The sequence below is a fragment of the Aphelocoma coerulescens genome (genome assembly GCF_041296385.1).
Source record: "Aphelocoma coerulescens isolate FSJ_1873_10779 chromosome W unlocalized genomic scaffold, UR_Acoe_1.0 ChrW_unloc_scaf_1, whole genome shotgun sequence".
Taxonomy (NCBI): domain Eukaryota; kingdom Metazoa; phylum Chordata; class Aves; order Passeriformes; family Corvidae; genus Aphelocoma; species Aphelocoma coerulescens.
This window is the reverse complement of record NW_027184080.1, coordinates 20,347,507-20,369,005: the sequence shown is the minus strand read 5'-3', so window position 1 is coordinate 20,369,005 and position 21,499 is coordinate 20,347,507. Positions and strand designations below refer to the sequence as shown.

At 38.9% G+C, this 21,499-nt stretch overlaps 1 protein-coding gene across 2 annotated transcripts in view; it reads left to right on the top strand.

The window, feature by feature from the left end:
- LOC138102696 (chromodomain-helicase-DNA-binding protein 1-like) overlaps positions 1-21,499 on the top strand; it is a 56,354-nt gene that overhangs the window by 13,008 nt on the left and 21,847 nt on the right. For both annotated transcript variants that reach the window (XM_069000425.1, XM_069000424.1), the window contains 16 exons: positions 460-648; positions 822-984; positions 2,591-2,743; positions 3,037-3,108; positions 7,691-7,840; positions 8,488-8,636; positions 8,934-9,030; positions 9,112-9,207; positions 11,309-11,485; positions 11,695-11,855; positions 13,461-13,502; positions 14,099-14,229; positions 14,667-14,805; positions 15,495-15,645; positions 18,604-18,726; positions 19,088-19,216. In XM_069000425.1, the coding sequence (XP_068856526.1) occupies positions 460-648; positions 822-984; positions 2,591-2,743; positions 3,037-3,108; positions 7,691-7,840; positions 8,488-8,636; positions 8,934-9,030; positions 9,112-9,207; positions 11,309-11,485; positions 11,695-11,855; positions 13,461-13,502; positions 14,099-14,229; positions 14,667-14,805; positions 15,495-15,645; positions 18,604-18,726; positions 19,088-19,216 (2,122 nt within the window). The remainder of the gene's footprint in view (positions 1-459; positions 649-821; positions 985-2,590; positions 2,744-3,036; positions 3,109-7,690; positions 7,841-8,487; positions 8,637-8,933; positions 9,031-9,111; positions 9,208-11,308; positions 11,486-11,694; positions 11,856-13,460; positions 13,503-14,098; positions 14,230-14,666; positions 14,806-15,494; positions 15,646-18,603; positions 18,727-19,087; positions 19,217-21,499) is intronic.

Sequence of the window (21,499 nt, the reverse complement as noted above, 5' to 3'; positions counted from 1 at the left end):
AAGTGCATTCTCTTAGTCTATTAGCACATACCAGAGGCTAATCACATTTCAGCTAGTCCATACAATCTGCAAAAGGTATGTGGTCTGTTCTCTTGCACTTCCTCCAGCTCTACAACTACTTTTTCATGCTGCTCTTGAGAAATATAATGGACTTTCTATATCCTTCTACCTGTGTTTCCATGCAGAAAAGTAAAATGTTGTGTTTTCACTGAAGAAATTAAAATTCAGGAGTTTGTTTTGAATTTTCATTCTACAAAAGTTTGTTAATTTCCGTTCTCCTATTTGCAGACAAAATATTTGGACTTTCTTGTGCGATGCAGATTCAGAAACTTATTTAATAAAAGAGAGAGGACTAGTGAAGAAGTCCATTTGTGTTTGTGCACATGGTATATTTATGGTCTTTGTGTGTCTCTGTTCATGGTATGTCATTATTTTACCTTTATTCTTTCTATGCTGAAGGTTTTCTTCCTGGGAAGATTTTGAAGAGGAGCATGGCAAAGGGAGAGAGTTTGGTTATGCAAGTCTTCACAAAGAACTTGAACCATTTTTACTCAGAAGAGTTAAAAAAGATGTAGAAAAGTCTTTACCTGCTAAAGTTGAACAAATTTTGAGGATGGAAATGAGTGCATTGCAGAAGCAATATTACAAGTAAGTAATGACACTTTTTAATTCCCGTTTTTTTAATGACGTCTCTATATAAAAATTACTGAAGTGTAATAGTTTTCATAGTGCAATTTTAACTGATATTTTGAGAGCTTACATCCTTCATATTTCCACAAATGGTTAGTAATTATTTCCATTGTGCACATTCTGTATCATAGGTGGATTTTAACCAGGAATTATAAAGCCCTGAGTAAAGGTTCAAAAGGCAGTACCTCGGGCTTTTTGAACATTATGATGGAACTCAAGAAGTGCTGCAACCATTGCTACCTCATTAAACCACCAGATGATAATGAATTCTATAATAAACAGGAGGCCTTACAGGTAATACCTTTTTTTAAAAAAAAATTTAAGTGATTTTACATCTGTAATATGCATGCAATAATTTTATAGTGTTCTGTCAATTTATTTGTTCTTATTAAATTATGTTAAGAAAGACCAAGTTCTCTATCAAATGTGCATCCTGGGTTTTACAGGTAAATGAACTGATTGCCTTTCTGTTTGTTTCTTAACTGGAACTGAATAATAGAAAGATCAATACTAAATAAAATATCCTTGGCTTGAATTATGATCAAAATAAAAAGGAAATAGTTTGGAATAGTCTGTGCATTTTCAGACTAAATAAACTGAAGACCTATTTTAAACCCAGATTAAAATAAAGCAGTTAAATAAACAGGTAAATTGAATATAAATGCAAATGTATGTGACTGGCAGTGGTACACCAACAGTCCATGTGATAGCAGAAAGTAATCTACTGAATCTCCTTAAGCTTAGTCTGGTTGTTTTGTTGTTCTAAATGAAAGCAATTATAGCTTGTCTGTGATTGTGTTGTGGGTTTATAGTTTGGGTTTTTTGTAAAGGTTAACTAATCTTTGTACTAAAACTGTTGAGAACCACAGCAACAAATAAAAGGGCTGTTATAATTGATGCAGTTTATAACACCATAAATGTTTTGAAAGATCAAGGGTTTTTTCTGTAAACTTTGAAGTTTATAATGTAGAAACTTTCCCAAAACTACTTGATTGAAATCACAAGTTGTCACTGCACAAACTATTTTATATTATCAAATGCTTATCAAAGCTAAAGGATGTTTGCGACTTGGCATACTCTAAATACTTAAATTTATAATTAATCTCATCAGAACCATTCAGCCATTATTGCTAATAATTGCATACTTGTAACAATGATTTCCTTGGCTCATCTGAATAAGCTTTGTTAGCTCTAATTATGAATGATACATCCTTCTCATTTCTGGCATAAAGAATAAAAGCACCTAACTCCCAATTTTTTATTCCCCAAAATTCTATCCTGAGCCTCTTCAGCTAGAGGCCTAATGATTTCAACATTAAATTCAGCATGCCACCTGAGTTTCTGTTCTAGTTTTTTCGACTGGAGCTGAGAAGGTTGAACATCGTAACCCAGCTAAAGCATGTTGACTTCTACTAACAGGATTCCACTCACTTTTATCGTGCCAGAAAAACTTGACTGATTAGGCATTCTTTAAAAATACTTAAAGGATCAAGTAATAATGCTTAGGTCTGTTCAAAAGACAGAAAGTGAGGAGCAAGTAGTGCTAAGGGAGTCAAGTAGTCTCGTTGTTGTTGTTTATTTGGTAGAAGAGAATTTGAGTCTACACTGTAACTGCTCTAACTCATAGCACGGTATATGTGCTTAACGTTTTAATGAAATGTTAAGATGCTGTTTTATGAGCCAGAGCTGAGAAATGCATTTATTTGAAAAACACGCTAGTCGGTACCCCTGTTGATTTCAGTTAGAGCACTTAAAGCTTTTATAAAGAGTTTTTACAAGATCAGCACTGACTAAATGCTTATAAAACTTTCCTGTTTGGTTAATGAATGTCTAACCATCTGCAGTGTATGTTAGTGTTGAGGTGAACTTACTTTGCGATACACACTTTCTTGTCTTGTAGCATTTAATACGTAGCAGTGGAAAACTAATCCTTCTTGACAAGCTACTGATTCGTCTACGAGAACGTGGCAACAGAGTACTGATTTTCTCTCAGATGGTGAGGATGCTAGATATCCTAGCAGAGTATTTGAAGTATCGTCAGTTTCCCTTTCAGGTAAGAATTTTGCTGGTAGTAGCCAAGAAGCCTTGATTTTTACCATTTTATCTTTTAAAAAAGTGTCCTTTTTGTAGAAAGATTTATGAAAGTTTAATTTTTCTGTACAGTAGAAGACTAGTGATTACTATATGCTTAATAGTATTTTGAAATTAAACTGATTAATTGGAAGTGTTACATTATTCTTATTCCTCCCCCCCCCCCCCCAATTGATTTGGCAATTGAGAATTCAAGTTGCTCTGAATAGACTATAGTAGGAGTTCCTTTTTAACTGTATCATTCAATCTCTTTAGAGACTTGATGGATCAATAAAAGGGGAATTGAGGAAACAAGCATTGGATCATTTTAATGCAGAAGGCTCAGAGGTATGGTATAAGTGGGTGGTTGTTTTTTTAATCTACTCAGCTTTATTTTTTTTCCTCTAGGAAATATAACAAATATCGCACAAAAACTGAAGATAGAATAAAGTGAGGGATATATTAGGTTGAAATTCCATTGCTGTTGCAGAGACTATAAGGTTTACAACCCATGCAACAAAAAAAAATCCCCAAAACCAACCAACCAACCAGAAAAACTTTAAAAAGCTAAGAGGAGGTTAAATAGGAAACACAGAATTTATGAAAATGATGTTTATAACTAATATAACCACATAGTTATATTTTTAGATTTTTGTCAGTGCTCTTTAACAAAGTAATTTTAAGTGCTGTTTAGAAACTGAAGAATTTATTTATTTTGTTGTGTACAATTTAATCCTTCAATTTTTATAGGAGCACTGAACTTTAACACAAGTTTTTGACATCAAATACTTACTTAGGCAGTGGGCAGAATTAAGTTGTGTATATCCTTGCATAAAGAAAAAATATCTTGAATAGCTTTAAATCTGGCTTCTGTTATCTTCATTTTTTGCCTCTTATTTTCTTGCTGTGGAAGAAACTGAAGAACTGGTTTCTAACCATTGTTTGTTTACCACTTAAGATTCCTGGTTTATTTAGGTTTCCTATTATGGAAGCCATTCCATACCTTTGATAATCTTAGGTCTTTTGTCCTATACTGACAGGGTTTTTCAGTAATAGAAGCATAGCATTTGTCAGTTGCTGCTGAGCTTATGTTTCTGCTATGGTTGAGGAGGAAGGACTTCATTTCATAACATAAACTTCAGATATTTTTTAAATACAGAAGTTAGTTCTGTTTTAAATTTCTAGTACAGACATATTTTCCTTTTTCTGGAATCCTTGTAGTTGTACTGTACAGTTTTTAAGATGAAGGGGGATCCAAATTTCATGCGGTATTCAAGAACGAAAGCAAACTATGGAGTTGTGCAGCAATAAAATTGTTACCTGTTTTATTCTCTATTTCTTTCCTAATAATAAATTTGATGCCCTTTTTCTTTTTTTTTTTTTTTTTCCTAATACTGAGCTAAAGTATTCATGGAAATATTTACAACTTCAAGGACTCATTCCTTGGCAGTAATGGCCACTATTAGCTTTGACTGTACTTAAAACTCAAATTTATTTCCTATTTATCTTTAGTTTCATATGTTTTTTATTGCCTTTCTCATAAGATCCTTCTGTAGTCCTTTGTAGTTGACCCTGAATAACTCCATATCATCTGCAAACTGTCACCTCATTGCTCATCTTATTTTCACATTCTTTATGAATATGTTGAAGAGCATTGACCCCAGAAGAATACTTTCATTTCCTTTACAAAAAACCAGATGGACTTGGGCACACATGAGGCTTTAACAATATGGGGTGGTAGTGTATTTTTTGGCAGTGTTTTGCTTGGGTTTTTTTTCTCCCCAAGTGGCTTTTGTTCATCTTCTAGAGTGCTGCTTCCTTTAAACCATGGAGAAGCCGATAACTGTTCACAAGAGAAGTTGATATCAGTTTGCTTTATACTTATACAAGGTCTGGCTGGACTGGAGTTAATTGTCTTCATAGCAGCTCATATGGTGCTGTGTTTTAGATTTGTGATGAAAACAGTGCTAATAACACACCAGTGTGTTAGCTGTTGTTGAGCATTGTTTACATAGTATCAAGGCCTTCTCTGTTTCTCACTCTGCTCTTCCAGTGAATAGTTTGGGTGGTGCACAAGAGGTTGGGAGGGAACATAACCAGGCAGATGGCCTGAACTAACTAAAGAGATATTCCATGTCATGTAACAACATGCTCAGCAATAAAAAAAGGAGAGGAAGGGATTTAGGGAGGTTAGCCATCTTTTGCTTGGGAATTGGCTGGGCATCAGTCCTGCCTATGGGAATGTGGTGAGAGATTGCATTTGCATCACTTGCTCTGTTTTGTTTTCTTTCTCTTTTTCCACTTCTCCTTTGCTTATTAAACAATTTTTATCTTGACCCCCAAGTTTCCCTGCTTTTAGTCTTCCTTTCTTGTTCCCCTGTCCCACTGGGGGTGTGGGCAAGAAGTGATTGTGTGGCTGCGTGGTGTTTAACTGCCTATAAAAAAATACTAGCTGGTCTAAAGAAAACAGTGAACTGATACTTGTTGAAGATGAAGGTGATCACCTGAATAAGACAGATGAAGAAAAAGTGGAGGCATTCAATATGTTTTTAGCCTCAGTCTTTAGTAATACTTATAGACCTTGGGCTGCCTGGTCCACTGAGTCAGAGGACCATGAGTGTGGAAACAGTGACTTTCCATTTGTGGACACTGAAATTGTGAGGGACCAGCTGTATCAGCTGAATGTTCATCAGTCCACGGGGCCTGATGGGATTCATCCCAGAATACTAAATGAGCTAGAGGATGTTACAGCAGGACCTCTCTTGATCATCTACCAAAGGTTTTGGGAGTCTGGAGAGGTCCCTGCTGACTGGAAGCTAGGCAATGCTATTCCAATTTACAAAAACGGCATGAGGGAAGACCCAGGTGTAGGAACCCAGAGTGCCGAGAATATTTCTCTGCCTGTTTTTAAGGGTTCTTACCCCCCTGAACAACACTGTTTTAGCTTCAAACCTTGGAAAAAATTACCAACGATCAGACAAGAACTAGAAAATACAGTGGTGTGAATTAGGTGATAGACTACTATGTAAGATTGTCACAGGGTGAAAAATTTAGAGGTTTTGGGCTTCTCTTAGTAGTAAATAGATAAGAGTAAAAAATATCAAAATGGAGGATTGTTGTTGTTCTCTAAACCTTCTTCTTCTTCTACTACTCCATGTTCTGCAGTAAAAGTAGTTTGGAATGATTGGATAGAGAATTCCGCAGTTCCTGCCCGTGTTACTGAATAATTGGTAGGAAAGTGAAAATAATATACGTTTTTAGTAACTATTGGTTAAATTATCTTTAAAAGGCCTTGTAAGTCTTGATAATTAGACTTCACTCCTGCTTTCTGTGCTCTATGCTGTACCTGGGTCACGCTAGTGGCTCTGTTCCTCTGATAAGACTTAATAAACAACTATCTGGCAGCATTGAAACTCAAGGAAAAGTCTCGGTTTATCTTTGAAACTCCTTGCAAGGACTTTTAGAAAATTCTCTCCCATCAGGAGGGATTTGATTTATGGCACGGTTCAGCGTCACCCAGGGAACTACAGATGTGTTGTTAGTCTAGCCTCAGTACCTGGAAAAATTATAGAGATTATACTGGGTGCTATTGAAAGGCATTTAAAGAACAATCCAATCATCAGGCACAGTCAATGTGGATTCACCAAGGGAAAGTCCTGTTTAACTAATTTAATATCTTTCTATGATAATGTCAGTTGCCTAGTGGATGAAAGGAAGGCAGTGGATGTAGTTTTTCTCGATTTTAGTAAGACCCTCACAGCGTCCTTCTGGACAAGTTGTCCAACTGTGGGATGAGAAGGTTCACGGTGTGCTGGGTAAAGAACTGGCTGAAGGGCAGAGCTCAAAAGGTTTTAGTTTAATGGGACTGCATCTGGCTGGTGACTCGAGGGACAAGAGGCCTTGCAGAGGGAGGGTTCTAGATAGGTTGGAGCATTGGGCAATCATTAATGGCATGATAGCTGACAAGAAGAAATGCCAGATTCTGTACCTGGGATGGAGTAATGCTGGACCCAAATATAAGTTGGGAGAGGAGTGGCTGGAGAGCAGCCCTGCAGGAAGGGATCTGGGGGTGCTGGTCAGCAGCAGGCTCAGTATAAGTCAGCAGTGAGCCCTGGCAGCCAAGAGGGCAAACCCCATCCTGGGGGACATCAAACACAGTAGAACCAGTTGGTCAAAAGAGGTGATGATCCTGCTGTATTCAGTGCTGGTGTGGCCTTACCTTGAGTACTGTGTGCAGTTCTGGGCCCCACAACTTAAGAAGGATATGAAAGTCCTTGAATGCATCCAGAGAAGGGCAACCAAGCTGGTGAAAGGGCTGGAAGGAATGTCCTGTGAGGAGCGGCTGAGGACACTGGGTTTGTCTAGTTTGGAGAAAAGGAAGCTGAGGGGTGACCTCATGGCTCTCTACAGCTTCCTGGGGAGGGGAAGTGGAGAGGGAGGTGCTGAGCTCTTTTCCCTGGGATCCAGTGACAGGATGCATGGGAATGGTTCAAAGCTGGGGCAGGGGAGGTTCACACTTGACAGTAGGAAGCATTTCTTTATTGAGAGGGTGGTCAGGCACTGGAACAGGCTTCCTAGAGAGGTGTTTGATGCCCCAAGCCTGTCAGTGCTCAAGAGGCATTTGGACAATGCCCTTAATAACATGCTTTAACTTTTGGTCAGCCCTGAAGTGGTCAAGCAGTTGGACTGGATGATCGTTGTCAGTCTCTTCCAACTGAAATAGTCTATTGTATTCAAATAGCAATCCACTGGCTCTAGACATGACAAACAACTTATTGTATTACAAGTCTAACAAATGTTTATTATATACTTAAAGAAATATATGAGTTCATAGTCTGCTCCACAGAGCATATAAAGAAGTGTCATATTGGTTCTTTGAGGGATATTATAGCTAATATATATAAAGCTATTTCTTATTTTATAATTTCAGGACTTCTGCTTTTTGCTGTCTACCAGAGCTGGAGGATTAGGTATAAACTTAGCATCTGCTGACACTGTAGTTATATTTGATTCTGATTGGAATCCACAGAATGATCTGCAGGCGCAGGCTAGAGCTCATAGGATTGGACAGAAGAAACAGGTACGCGTGCTTGTCTTTTAAGTACCAAACCTGAAGGAGGAATTCATTATGTTAGCCATAAGCTGTCTGTCGGCCCATCACAGTCCTCATGTATTTTGAAAATAACTAATACTTGCTAAAAATGTTAATATTCATTATTTGCCTTTTAAATGTTTTTTTTAAATCTCCTTATACAGAGAGATAGCACGGCAGCTGTAGTATATGGATGGGTAGGAGAAGAGTTGCGGACTTGTCTCACATTCATTGGCATTGTATCATTCTAGAAAGTAACTGCTGCACTTCAGGCGCATTCATTTTGCTTTGTTTAATACTTTGTAGTTCTCTTTGGGTTTCTTTCTTGCAGAATACTTCAAGTAGTAATCAGACATAAAACATTTCCTTGTGGCCATGCTTGTGCTTAATCATAGAAGTTTAAAGAGGAGAGGTCTAAGAATTTTTTTTTTTAAATAATTTCTATAGAGACTGTGATAACATGATTGACTGGTTTCATATATGCAATACTAGTTCAATAAGATTTAGAAAATTTGTAATCATGGCTAATATTTCTCCCTGTTGTTGCTCAAGGGTTTTTTGTTAACTTCATCTGAGTATTTTTTCATGGGTAATTTGTGAGCAGGTAAATAAAACCTTTTTTGTAATATGCATAGGTTAATATTTATCGTCTAGTCACAAAAGCATCAGTAGAAGAAGATATTCTTGAAAGAGCCAAGAAAAAGATGGTGTTAGATCACTTAGTAATTCAGAGAATGGACACTACAGGGAAAACTGTACTACATACAGGCTCTACTCCCTCCAGGTATATTTGTTTATTCTTTCATATTACCTTATGCTTAAGTATACCTGACTATTTGAGTAAAAATGCAAGTCATTTCACTTGGTTATTAAAAGGCAAAAAATATGTGGTAAGGAGTTATGCAAGTAAAGACTGCAAAGTAAATTGTCCATGTAATATATATATATATATATATATTTTTTTTTTTTACATATTAAAACTAGTTTTTATTTAAGACAAAAGGAAATTTGACTCATGGTTATAGTAAATTGAAACAATTCACTAAGATAAAGTGTTTATCTGAAACTTTCTGTATTTCAGCTCAACACCTTTTAATAAGGAAGAGTTATCAGCAATTTTGAAGTTTGGTGCTGAGGAACTTTTTAAAGAACCTGAAGGGGAAGAAGAGGAGCCTCAGGTAAATGGAGCAGTGCATCTACACTTGATGGACAGAGAAACATATGAATTGTTTTGTTGTAAAGAGAAACTTCTGTTTCAGGAAATGGATATAGATGAAATCCTGAAGAGGGCTGAAACTCGAGAAAATGAACCAGGTCCACTGACTGTAGGAGATGAGTTGCTTTCACAGTTCAAGGTAGTGCTCTGCTCCCTCCCTCTTTCCTTAATTATACTTTCCTTTATAAATGCTATTTTTTGTTCTTCTTCACCTATTTATCTTTCCTTCATTCTTACATCATCCACACATCATGTGATGGGTGAGCAACTGGCTCATGAGTTGGGCAAAAAGGGTTATAGTGAATGGGGTGACATCAGACTGGCAACCTGTCACTAGTGGGGTTCCACAGGGCTCCATCTTAGGCCCTGTGGTCTTCAACATCTTCATAAATTACTTGAATGCAGGACTTGAAGGGATACTAAGTAAATTTGCAGATGATACAAAATAGGGAGATGATGACTCCCTCAAAGGCAGAGAGGCCCTGCAGAGAGACCTCAACAAATTAAGAGAAATGGGCAATCACCAACCATATGAAGTTTAACAAGGGCAAGTGCCAGATTCTGCACTTGGGATGGAGCAACCCTGGATGTACGGACAGACTGGGGAATGAGAGGCTGGAAAGCAGTGACAGGGAAAGGGACCTTGGGGGTCCTGGTCGACGGCAAGTTGAATATGAGTCAGCAGTGCCCTGGCAGCCAGGAGGGCCAACCATGTCCTGGGGGGAATCAGGCCCAGCATCGCCAGCCAGGCAAGGGAGGTGATTGTCCTGCTCTGCTCTGCACTGCTGCGGCCTCACCTCGAGTCCTGTGTGCAGTTTTGGGTGCCACAATATAAGAAGGACATTAAGCTATTAGAGAGCATCCAAAGGAGGGCCACAAGGATGGTGAAGGGCCTTGAGGGGAAGCCTTATAAGGAGCGGCTGAGGTCACTTGGCTTGTTCAGCCTGGAGAAGAGGAGAATGAGGGGAGACCTCATTGCAGTCTTCAACATCCTCACGAAGGGACATGGAGGGGCAGGCACTGATCTCTTCTCCCTGGTGACCAGTGACAGAACTTGAGGAAACAGCATGGAGCTAAGTCAGGGGAGGTTTAAGTTGGGTATTAGAAAAAGGTTCTTCGCCCAGAGGGTGTTTGGGCACTGGAACAGGCTCCCCAGGGAAGTGGTCACAGCACCAAGCCTGTCTGAGTTCAAGAAGTGTTTGGACAATGCTCTCAGGCACATGGTGTGACTCTTGGGGTGTTCTGTGCAGAGCCAGGAGTTGGACTTTGGTCCTTGTGGGTCCCTTCTAACTCAGCATATTCTGTGATTCTGTGAAATGTGTAAAACAGTAAGTTAGCTCTTTGGCATGCAATGTCTATTCACCTATACAGGGTAATTACTGCCAGTGCAAGCATGTAAAATACATAATATATTTTGCTAACAAAATAATAAAGATATTTACAAATACATTAGTCCTTGATTTAATTGTTAGCATACTGGGGAGAGCTGTTTTTAATTTAATGCTTTATGCTGTTAAGCACCTGTAGTACTTCTGAAAACAAAGAATGACATTTGGATTTCTTAGTTGATGACTTTTAGAAACTTCTTTCAGCCCCCATGTAAACATGAATGCCAGATATGCTTAACTGGATAATAATTAAAATATTGAGTGAGTCCAATTGTGGATGGTGAGGTATTTTTGTTGGTTGGGGCGTTTTTTCTTTGTTTTTGTGGATCTTTTTGTTGTTTAGGTTTGGCGTGATTTTGTTTGGTTTTGTTTAAATCAGGGCGGGACTTCTTTAGATCAGTAGAGTAGTAAGTCATTTTTATGCTAATCATTCATTTGCAATATACTGTGATTTCTACAATTTATTAATGTTTAGTTAGTTCTACATTATTATACTTTCATATTAACTCTGACATATAGTTAGGCTTGCTCTCTGCTTTGAAGGAATTTAAACATCGCAGCTATCGGGTATGCATTTCATAGTGGTTTTGTAGTACTCAACTTGTAAAAGAAGAAAAATATTCTTATCTTTATATTCAGCCGTGTGTATGTGGTGTGTGTTTCATATATGAAAATACTTTCATTAGAGACAGTGCTTCATGAAGGATTTTATATGTGTACATTTTGTGTATATACAAATAAATAAAATGTGCCATTCTGAACTAAGTTTTCCTAATATATTAATTACTGGCTCTTTGTATAAGTAAAAGCATGTATTGATTTGGTGAAAATGCTTATCTTCCAATATCTAAGGTGGCTAACTTTTCAAATATGGATGAAGATGACATCGAGTTGGAACCAGAACAAAATTTAAGAAACTGGGAAGAAATCATTCCAGAAGTCCAGCGGCGACGAATAGAAGAGGAGGAAAGACAAAAAGAGCTTGAAGAAATATATATGCTGCCAAGAATGAGAAACTGTGCAAAACAGGTATCTCTGGGTTTTGATTGAGTGATTTTTTTTTTGTTGTTATTATTTGGGGTTTTTATTGCTGTTGTTTTGGCTTGTACTTTTGGTTTGGGTGGTTTTCATGTGTGGCACCCACACGCACACACCCCTCTCATTTTTGACAGGCTAGATAACATATTATTAAAATGTTTTAGTCATGTAGCTTTGAACTACTTAATCTGAAATTCCAGATCAGCTTTAATGGAAGCGAAGGGAAACGCAGTAGGAGGCGAAGATATTCTGGATCTGATAGTGACTCAGCCTCAGAAAGAAAACGACCAAAAAAACGTGGAAGACCGCGAACTATTCCTCGAGAAAATATTAAAGGATTTACTGATGCAGAGATTAGGCGGTAAGATGCGGGGGGACATGCATGTTTAAAGGGACAAAACTTTTTCTTTTTGTCGTTTTAGAGTTTGAAAATATGGAAACTAGTCTATTTTGCATTTATTTAGTTGAAATTTTTTATTCTAGGCATTTAAGGCTTTACTCTTGAGTAGTTTGGGGTGCTGACATAAGGAACTGTTATGTTCAGGATTTGAACCTATTTTGGTGAGGAATAACTTGAGTTCAGAAAATGTTCTATAAAAGGTTCAGTGAGTTGTGGTTTTTTTTTTCATTTCCTGCCATTGTAATTGTATTAATGTTATATGATGCATTTTAAAACTAAAAAAAAAAAAAAAAAAAAAAATTATTTTGATAAGTTGTTGTGGTTTAACCTCGGTAGGCAGCTAAGCACCACACAGCTGCTTGCTCAGTCTCCTCCAGAGGGATTGGGGAGAGAATCAGAAGGGTAAAAATGAGAAAACTTGTAGGTTGAGATAAAGACAGTTTAATGGGGAAAGCAAAAGCCACATGCACAAGAAAAGCAAAACAAGGAATTCATTCACCACTTCCCACTAGCAAGCATTTACCCATTTCCTGGAAAGCAGGGCTTCACCATGTGTAACAGTTACTTGGGAAGACAGATACCATAACACCAGACATCCCCTCTCCCTCCTTCTACACATTTTTTATTGCCGAGCATGATACCATGTGGTCTGGAATATCCCTTTGGTCAGCTGGGGTCAGCTGTCCCAGCTGTGTCCCCTCCCAACTTCTTGTGCACCCCCAGCCTACTCTCTGGTAGCAAAGGCCTTGATGCTGTGAAAACACTGTTAAGCAAGAGCTGAAACATTAACATGTTATCAACACTGCTTTGGTCACAAATCCAAAACATACTAGTAAGTATGGTGCTCTGAAGAAAATTAACTTTATCTCAGCAAAACCCAGTAGATAAGTGAATCTGTACAGCTGGTCCCCCAATATTTGGTGCTAAAAATACTTCTTTGGGAGAAGGAGTAGACATTGTTTTGCTTTACTTTGGTTTGTGAAATGCTACTTTGCTTCTGTAATTTAAGTATTAATTTTTCTCTGAAATACTGTACAGCTTATAAAATATTTTTGATTATATAATTAACCTTTAAGAGCCTTGTTTCCTTTTCATTTTATCTAATATATAATGGTTTGCTGCTTTTGTCAGGGGTATTCTTGTGCTTGCATTCCTTTATCTTTCCTGTTATGTTTTAAAATGTCCTTAAAATTGCAGCTAGCTTCTCTTTATTATGAGAGACCTAACATAATATCTGAATTCTCAATTTACTATAAATCCACATTTGATTTTTATGATTAGACACATCACATTGCTGAATTCTTTGTCTTGTGAAACTAATTAGTAAAGTAACTTTTGAAATAAATTGTATCTTCTGTTGTTTTATTTATATCAGTTATTAAACCAAATAGAACTCTGGTTTTAAATGTGGGTTGTCTTCATATACTAAGCCGTCCTAGTCTCTCTAGTTCTTATTTTCTTTGCATTGTCCACATAGCCTTGTACTAAGACTTTACATATACATTTTTTAAACCAATGTAATTAAGCATACATGTTTTTAACTGCAAAATTTTTTTCTGTTATTAGGTTTATCAAGAGTTACAAGAAATTTGGTGGCCCGCTTGAAAGGTAAACTAATTTGCTAATTTGTATAGCAACTTGGTACCTTGTTTCCATTAAAATTGAAACAGTACACCAAGAAACCTTAGGTTGAAAATAGTGTGCCTAATCTTTTGCCTGTACTATAACATGAATTTAAATTATTTCTTTTCCTTTCATCATATATGGTATGTATGTAGACAGCCAGTTTGACAAATCTTAACATTTTGCAAAACTGCTTGCTTTTTCTTTATACTTAACCTACTGTTCTGTTAATTCTGCATTAGTGACAGTTGTTCATTTTTTTTGTTTGATAAGTGGATAAAACTATAGACTTAATAATAGTTCCTTTTCTATTTAAAAGAATGTGTTGAAATTTAACTCAAAACTGCATAGATAGGATCCTTTATATTTCCCGTTGTATAGTCCTTTATGTGAAATACCCTTTTTTATAGTTTCTGTATTTTCTTTAGCTGCTTTGAACTGCATGGATCAAAATTTTACACAGTATAGCAAGTGTGGGTGAATAATAACTTACAGGATCACTTATCTAGTTTCAAAATCTGAAGGAGTCATTCATATTACTAAAGTTGTAGAGCTGTAAAAACATATTTGTTTTCTTCCAGGTTAGATGCTATAGCTAGAGATGCTGAGCTAGTTGATAAATCTGAGATGGACCTTAGACGTCTGGGAGAACTTGTACATAATGGATGCATTAAGGCTTTAAAGGACAATTCCTTTGGCCAAGAAAGAGCAGGTAAAGTGTGTTTGGGGGTGGGGGAGAGGAATAAAAAGTGTCAAAGAGATATGAATGATTCTTGCACTCTGATTATAACAGAACAATTGTGTTAGGGGAAAACATTAACAAAATGTTAGCACGCTAGGTGATGTAAAAAAAAGGATTCTAGTAAGAAGACTTTTTGGTTTTGTTTTTCTTCCCCCTTTCCCTGAGTGAGTTGTCAATAGTAGAATGCAATGCGTTTTTGCTTTACCATGAAATTTAAAATTAATCTGCTACTATTAACTGGAAGACCTTGAGGTTCTGGAGTTTAATTAAAGCATTTGGTTAAGAAAAATTCATTTCCTATAATTGAATGTCTGCTGCTATAGCATCAAACTTTCTTTTTCTCTACGTTTGTCTATAAGATACACACAAAAGCTAAATATTTTAATAATTTGTTCCTTTATTTTAAGGAGGTAGATTTGGGAAAGTTAAAGGCCCAACATTCCGAATATCAGGAGTGCAGGTGAATGCAAAGCTAGTTATTTCTCATGAAGAAGAGTTGGCACCGTTGCACAAATCCATTCCTGCAGATCCAGAAGAAAGGAAAAGGTATTTTTTTTTTTTATTCCTAAAGGAACCCATAATGAATATATTTAAGCAATCCAGACTGAGTACACTGGGACACCCGTGTCACTCCATTACCTCTAAGAACTGGCAGCAGAAATCTGCTCCATGTCCTTTCTTTATTCTTTCTTCCCTCTCCTTAGAAGCCAGTATTTGCTTTAGCTTCTGAACTGTATTCATTGGGGACTGGGTTCAGTTACTCTTAATTATTCCAGGCTAGAAATTAGACTTGTTGAGGAACTGCTTTGTGTCACCTCTGCCTGAGAGAACTCAATATTTGTCAAAATGGAGCAGATGGTAATTGTTGGTAGTTGTTTAGACCAATGAACTTTTTAGCTTACTCCCTTGTGTATCATAGTCCCTAGACTATCTGCTTATTCAGCTAGCAGTTATACTTGAGTAATATTTTAAGCTTATCTTCATGGTTAGCCAGTTCTGACTCAGTCCATGGCCACAGATAGATGACTGTTTTTTATATCTTAATCTTGATCTCCTTTAAAACATGTTTTGGTACTGATTTGAATAAATATTTTATAGAAATTGTAAGAAAGCCTGATAGTTATGTGGATTACTTACTAAATATACCAGGATCTCAGTGATATGTGGCATGTTCTTCTATCCCTTACTAAGTTTGAGAAGTTTGCTTATTTATATTTCTAATTTATTTCTACTAGATATGTCATCCCATGCCACACCAAGGCAGCTCATTTTGATATAGATTGGGGTAAGGAAGATGATTCCAATCTGTTAATAGGTATCTACGAATATGGCTATGGAAGCTGGGAAATGATAAAAATGGATCCTGATCTCAGTTTGACACAGAAGGTATGTCATCTGCAAAATTTCATCAAGGACTTTTTTTTGTTTAGGTAATAATGTTAATAAGAACAGTTACTGAAAGAGTTTATTTTATGATAACTGAAATTGCCCAGAAGTTAGGTCAGTTGTACTCCTTTGTATCCTTTTGGTAAAGAATTAGATTTTAAGATTTTGTGTATTCAGTTGAAGTATACCTTCTTAGAGTCTGCTGTTTCTGTATTTCTATGTATTTGTGTCTCTATCACTTGAATTCTCTCTTCCATCTTTTGCTTCCCTAGTTTAAATGCTCTAGTTGTGTTAATTTGAATTAATTCCAGACTTTTCGAAGAAGGGGCAGGCAAATCAGGAAGAGTTACAAGGATGTTGTTAGGTTGCGTAGAGAGAAAATTAGAAAGGCAAAAGTTCAGCTAGAACTCAACCTGGCCACTGCTGTGAAAGATAATAAAAAATGTTTTTACAAATACATTAACAACAAAAGGAGGGCCAGGGAGAATCTCCATTCCTTATTGGATGCAGGGGGGGAACATTGTCACCAAGGATGAGGAAAAGGCTGAGGTACTTAATGCCTTCTTCGCCTCAGTCTTACAGTAAGACCAGTTATCCTCAGGGCACCCAGCCCCCTGAGCTGGTAGACAGGGATGGATAGCAGAATAGTCCCCCTGTAATCCAGGAGGAGGTAGTTAGTGACCTGCTGAGCCACTGAGACACTCACAAGTCTATGGGGCCAGATGGGATTCATCCAAGGGTACTGAGGGAGCTGGCGAAAGAGCTCACTAAGACGCTCTTCCATCATTTGTCATCAGTCCTGGCTAACTGGGGAGGTCCCAGACGACTGGAGGTTGACCAATGTGATGCCCATCTACAAGAAAGGCCGGAAGGAGCATCCGGGGAAGTACAGGCCTGTCAGCCTGACCTCAGTGCCCAGCAAGGTTATGGAGCAGATCATCTTGAGTGCGATCACATGGCACATACTGGACAACCAAGGGATCAGGCCCAGCCACCATGGGTTTAGGAAATTTAGGTCCTGCCTAACCTGCCTGATCTCCTTTTGTGACCAGGCGACCCACCTAGTGGATGAGGAAAAGGCTGTGGGTGTGTCTGCCTGGACTTCAGCAAAGCCTTTGATACTGTCTCCCACAGCATTCTCCTGGAAAAGCTGCCAGCCCACAACTTGGACGGGTGCACTCCTTGCTGAGTTAAGAACTGGCTGGATGGCCAGGCCCAGAGAGTGGTGGTGAATGGTGCTGCATCCAGTTGGCGGCCAGTTCATAGTGGTGTTCCCCAGGGATCAGCATTGGGCCCAGTCCTGTTTAATATCATTATTGATGATCTGGATGAGGGGATTGAGGGCACCCTCAGTAAGTTTGCAGATGACACTAAGTTGGATGGGAGTGTTGATCTGCTGGAGGGTAGGAAGGCTCTGCAGAGGGATTTAAACAGGCTGGATCAATGGGCCAAGACCAACGGTATTTGGTTCAACAAGGCCAAGTGCTGGGTCCTGCACTTTGGTCACAACAACCCCCCACAGTGCTACAGGCTTGGGGAAGAGTGGCTGGAAAGTTGTTTGGCAGAAAAGGCCCTGGGGCTGCTGGTCAGCAGCCAGCTGAATGTGAGCCAGTGTGTTCCCAGGTGGCCAAGAAGGCCAATGGCATCCTGGCTTGTATCAGAAATAGTGCGGGAAGCAGGACCAGGGCAGTGATTGTCCCCCTGTACCGGTGAGGCCATACCTCGAATCCTGTGTTCAGTTTTGGGCCCCTCACTTCAAGACAGACATTGAGGTGCTGGAGCGAGTCCAGAGAAGGGCAACAGAGCTACTGAAGGGTCTAGAGAGTAAGTCATATGAGGAGTGGCTGAGGGACCTGGGGTTGTTAAACCTGGAGAAAAAGAGGCTCAGGGCAGACCTTATCACTCTCTACAACTATCTGAAAGGAGGTCGTAGCATGGTAAGGATCGGCCTCTTTTCCCAGGCAACTCATGACAGAACAAGACAACATGGCCTCAAGCTGTGCCAGGGGAGATTATAGTTGGACATCAGGAGAAATTTCTTCATGGAAAGGGTCGTTAAACATTGGAATGGACTGCCCAGGGAGGTGTTGGAGTCACCATCCCCAGAGGTGTTCAAGAAACAACTGGATGTGGCACTTAGTGCCATGGTCTAGTTGACAAGGTGATGATTGGTCAAAGGTTGGACTCAATGATCTCAGAGGTCTTTTCCAACCTAAATAATTCTATGAATTCTGTAATTTTATTCTTGATCTTTTGGAGGGAAGTTGGTTTGCAGATTTTGGTTTGGTTTCCCTATCCCTGTTTTCTTTGCTTGAAACTGACTTTCATTTGCAACATGAGAATGGCTGTATTTGTCAGATTAGAAGTAGTGCAGTGGCTGCTTAGAAGTAGTGAGAAACATTTAGGGAAATACTGGAGTGAAGCAAACACAATGGTACTGCCAACCTGTAGCTTTGGGATTTGTGGAGCCAGGGTTGTATATATACCTGTTTAATGATATCCTACCCCTGCCTTCCATTAATTGCTTGTTTTATGAAACCACACTTTTTTTTTTTTTTTTTTTTTTTTGCTTCTGCATATCCTGTGGTAACGAGTTAATGCATTTAGAAGAACAAGGCAGAACTAGGAGATCTGTGGATGACAGTGGTACAGGAGCTCTGAATTTTTTAGATAAACTATGAGAGTGGAAACAGAAATCTGAGGCTAGTTTCTTGAGTTGACTGTAAATTTTGTGAGAATATTTTCAAGACTACATTAGTTGTGTGTTTGAGGAAAAATAAAATGTTTAAGTTGTCCATTCCTTGAAGCTGCCTGCATATTAGTCAGGTATAGTTGGAATGGATTGGTTTTTTACCTATTTTTTTTAATTCAGCTTTTTCTGTTCCCAGTGCTCCAGACTAGCAGCTTCCTAATTTGATAATGTGTACTTGTAGTTGATGCTACCGTTGCTCTCCTCAGATTTTACCTGATGACCCAGATAAGAAACCCCAGGCCAAGCAGTTGCAGACCCGTGCAGATTACCTCATTAAATTACTGAATAAAGACCTTGCAAGAAAAGAAGTGCAAAGACTTACTGGTGCAGTAAGTTAAGCTTAATTTTCAGTAGCAAGATAACATAATATACCTATGGGAATGTCAGCAGATTGTTTTATTCTTAGTTCCACTCTGTTTTGTGTAATTTTTCTCTGTATTGGTAATTGTATTATATGAGACTAACTCAAGGAATGTATTGCAAGTTTAATATTGGTTTTTTCTCCCTTATTTGTAAATATTCTCTACTGTTGCATTAGGCTCGGTCTCCAATCCTGAGAAAAGTGGTGGTCATTAGTGGCAATAAATAAAATGAATGCTTTCTTTAACATAAAAACCAAAATCTTTTTCTTCAACTGTGGTGTGCAGACACTTGTCAGTTGACATAATAAAGGTACTAATTTGCATTCAGGGCAATTCAAAGAGGAAGAAAGCAAGAAGTAAGAAGAATAGAGCAACAAAGGCTGCAAAAATTAAAGAAGAAATAAAAAGTGACTCATCACCACCCTCAGAAAAATCTGATGATGATGAGTATAATGAGGTAAACATCATTCATATAAAGACTTGAGCATTTTATCTTCTCAAAATGCAATTTTATTATAAAATCTGAATATAAAACTAATGTTTCTGACTAATCCATTTTTACTACTGATTATGATTCCTCAGATAGCAATTTTTGTTCAGGCTCGGGAAAAAAAATCAAGATTGATTAGAAAGTACAGCATAAATAAACAGTGTTTTGAGACATGCAAGTCAATGCTTCTGTGTATGTCAGGGCTTTCATTATCACAGAATGGGTCAGGTTGGAAGGGACCACTGGAGGTCTAGTCCAACCTCCCTGCTCAAGCCGGGTCCCCTAGAGTATGTTACTCAGGATTGTGTCCAGATAGTTCTTGAATATCTCCAGAGAAGGAGACTCCACACCCTCTCTGGACAATCTGTTCTAGGGCTCAGTCACCCTCTCAGTAAAGTTCTTCCTCATGTTCAGGTGGAACTTCCTGTGTTCCAGTTTCTGCCCATTGCCTCTTGTCCTATTGCTTGGCATCACCGAGAAGAGCCTGGCTCCATCCTCTGACACCCTCCCTTCAGATAAGGGGATATTGATAAGGTCCCTTCTCAGATCTCTCCCCTCCAGGCTGAAGAGACCCAGCTCCCTCAGCCTTTTTTCCTAAATGAGATGCTCCAGTCCCCTAATAATCTTTATAGCCTTCTGCTGGATTCTCTTCAGGAGTTGCATGTTTCTCTCATACTGAGGAGCCCAGAATTGGACACAGCACTCCAGATGTGCCTCACTAGGGCTGGGTAGAAGGGCAGGATCACCTCCCTTGACCTGCTGGCAATGTTCTTCCTAATGCACCCCAGGATACCATTGGCCGTCTTGGCCACAAGGGCACTGCTGGCTCATGGACAGCTTGTTGTCCACCAGGTCCCCCAGGTCCTTCTCCACAGAGCTGCTTTCAAGCAGGTCACCCCCAGCTTGTACTGGTGCCTGGGGTTATTCTTACCCAGGTGCAGGACCCTGCGTTTGCCCTTGTTGAATTTCAGAAGGTTCCTCCCTGCCCATCTCTCCAACCTGTCGAAGTCCTTCTGAAGGGCTGCACAGCCCTCTGAGGTATCGGCCACTCCTCCCAGCTTTGTATCATCAGTGAACTTGCTGAGGAGGTATCTACCCCTTCATCCAAGTCATTAATGAACAAGTTAAACAATACTGAGCCCAGTATTGAACCTTGAGGGACAGCACTAGTGACAGGCCTCCAACTAGACTGCAACTGATCACAACACTCTGAGACCTGCCTTTCAGCCAGTTCTCAATCCACCTCACTGTCCACTATGCTATGAGGATGTCACAGGAGACAGTGTTGAAAGCCTTGCTGAAGTCCAGGTGGACAATATTCACTCCTCTCATCTATCCAGCCAGTTGTCCCATTGTAGAAGGCAATCAGGTTGGGCAAGCATGATTTCCCTTTGGTGAATCCATGCTGGCTGCTCCTGATCACCTTCTTGTCTTCCATGTGCTTAGAGTTGGCCTCCAGGATGAGCTGTTCCATCACCTTTCCAGGGATAAAGGTGAGGCTGACTGGCCAGTAGTTCCCTGGGTCCTCCTTCAAAGATGATTGCAAGCGGCCTAGCAGTGATGTTTGCCAGTTCCTTCAGCACTCGTGGGTGCATCCCATCAGGGCCCATGGACTTGTCAGTGTAAAGTTTGACTATTATTCAATAGATATTGTTCTAATAGGCTACTCAACTTTGTTATGTTTTTATTACTTCTGATGTGTTCCTTTAGGACTCTATTTTTGTTGGTTCATTTATTTAAATTTATCACACAGCAGAAACCACTAGAGAGAAGAAAAGAAAACCCCAACAGATTAAGTTTAGGGGCCATGTTGCACCTAATTTTGTGACTTCGAAGGTAGCTGAAAGAACGCTAGATTCTTCAGAACATCTCTGAAAAAGCAAAAGTTGGAACTCTGATCCCTTTTCCTGTGACTGTTTAATTTGTGGTCACACAAAAGTTACTGGAACAAAATTAACCAGAACAGAAGTGTGAGGAATGAGACAACTCTTTGTAGAAATTAAAACAATTTATTAAAACAGAAAAATTGAAAAATTGCAAAAACTAACAAAATATAAAAATTTGGGATCCAGGTGGCTCAAGGTATGCCCCAGGAGCGCAGGGATTCAGGAACTTAGGCTTAAGGCAGCTCTGAACCTCAGGTAGAGAAAAAAAATAAACTTGTAGTTTAGGCTGGTCAAAAAGAAATCTATTTCTAAAAGCCCCTAGAAAGGGGTAGGCTTCTCCAGCACTGCCTTAGCAAGCTGGAGA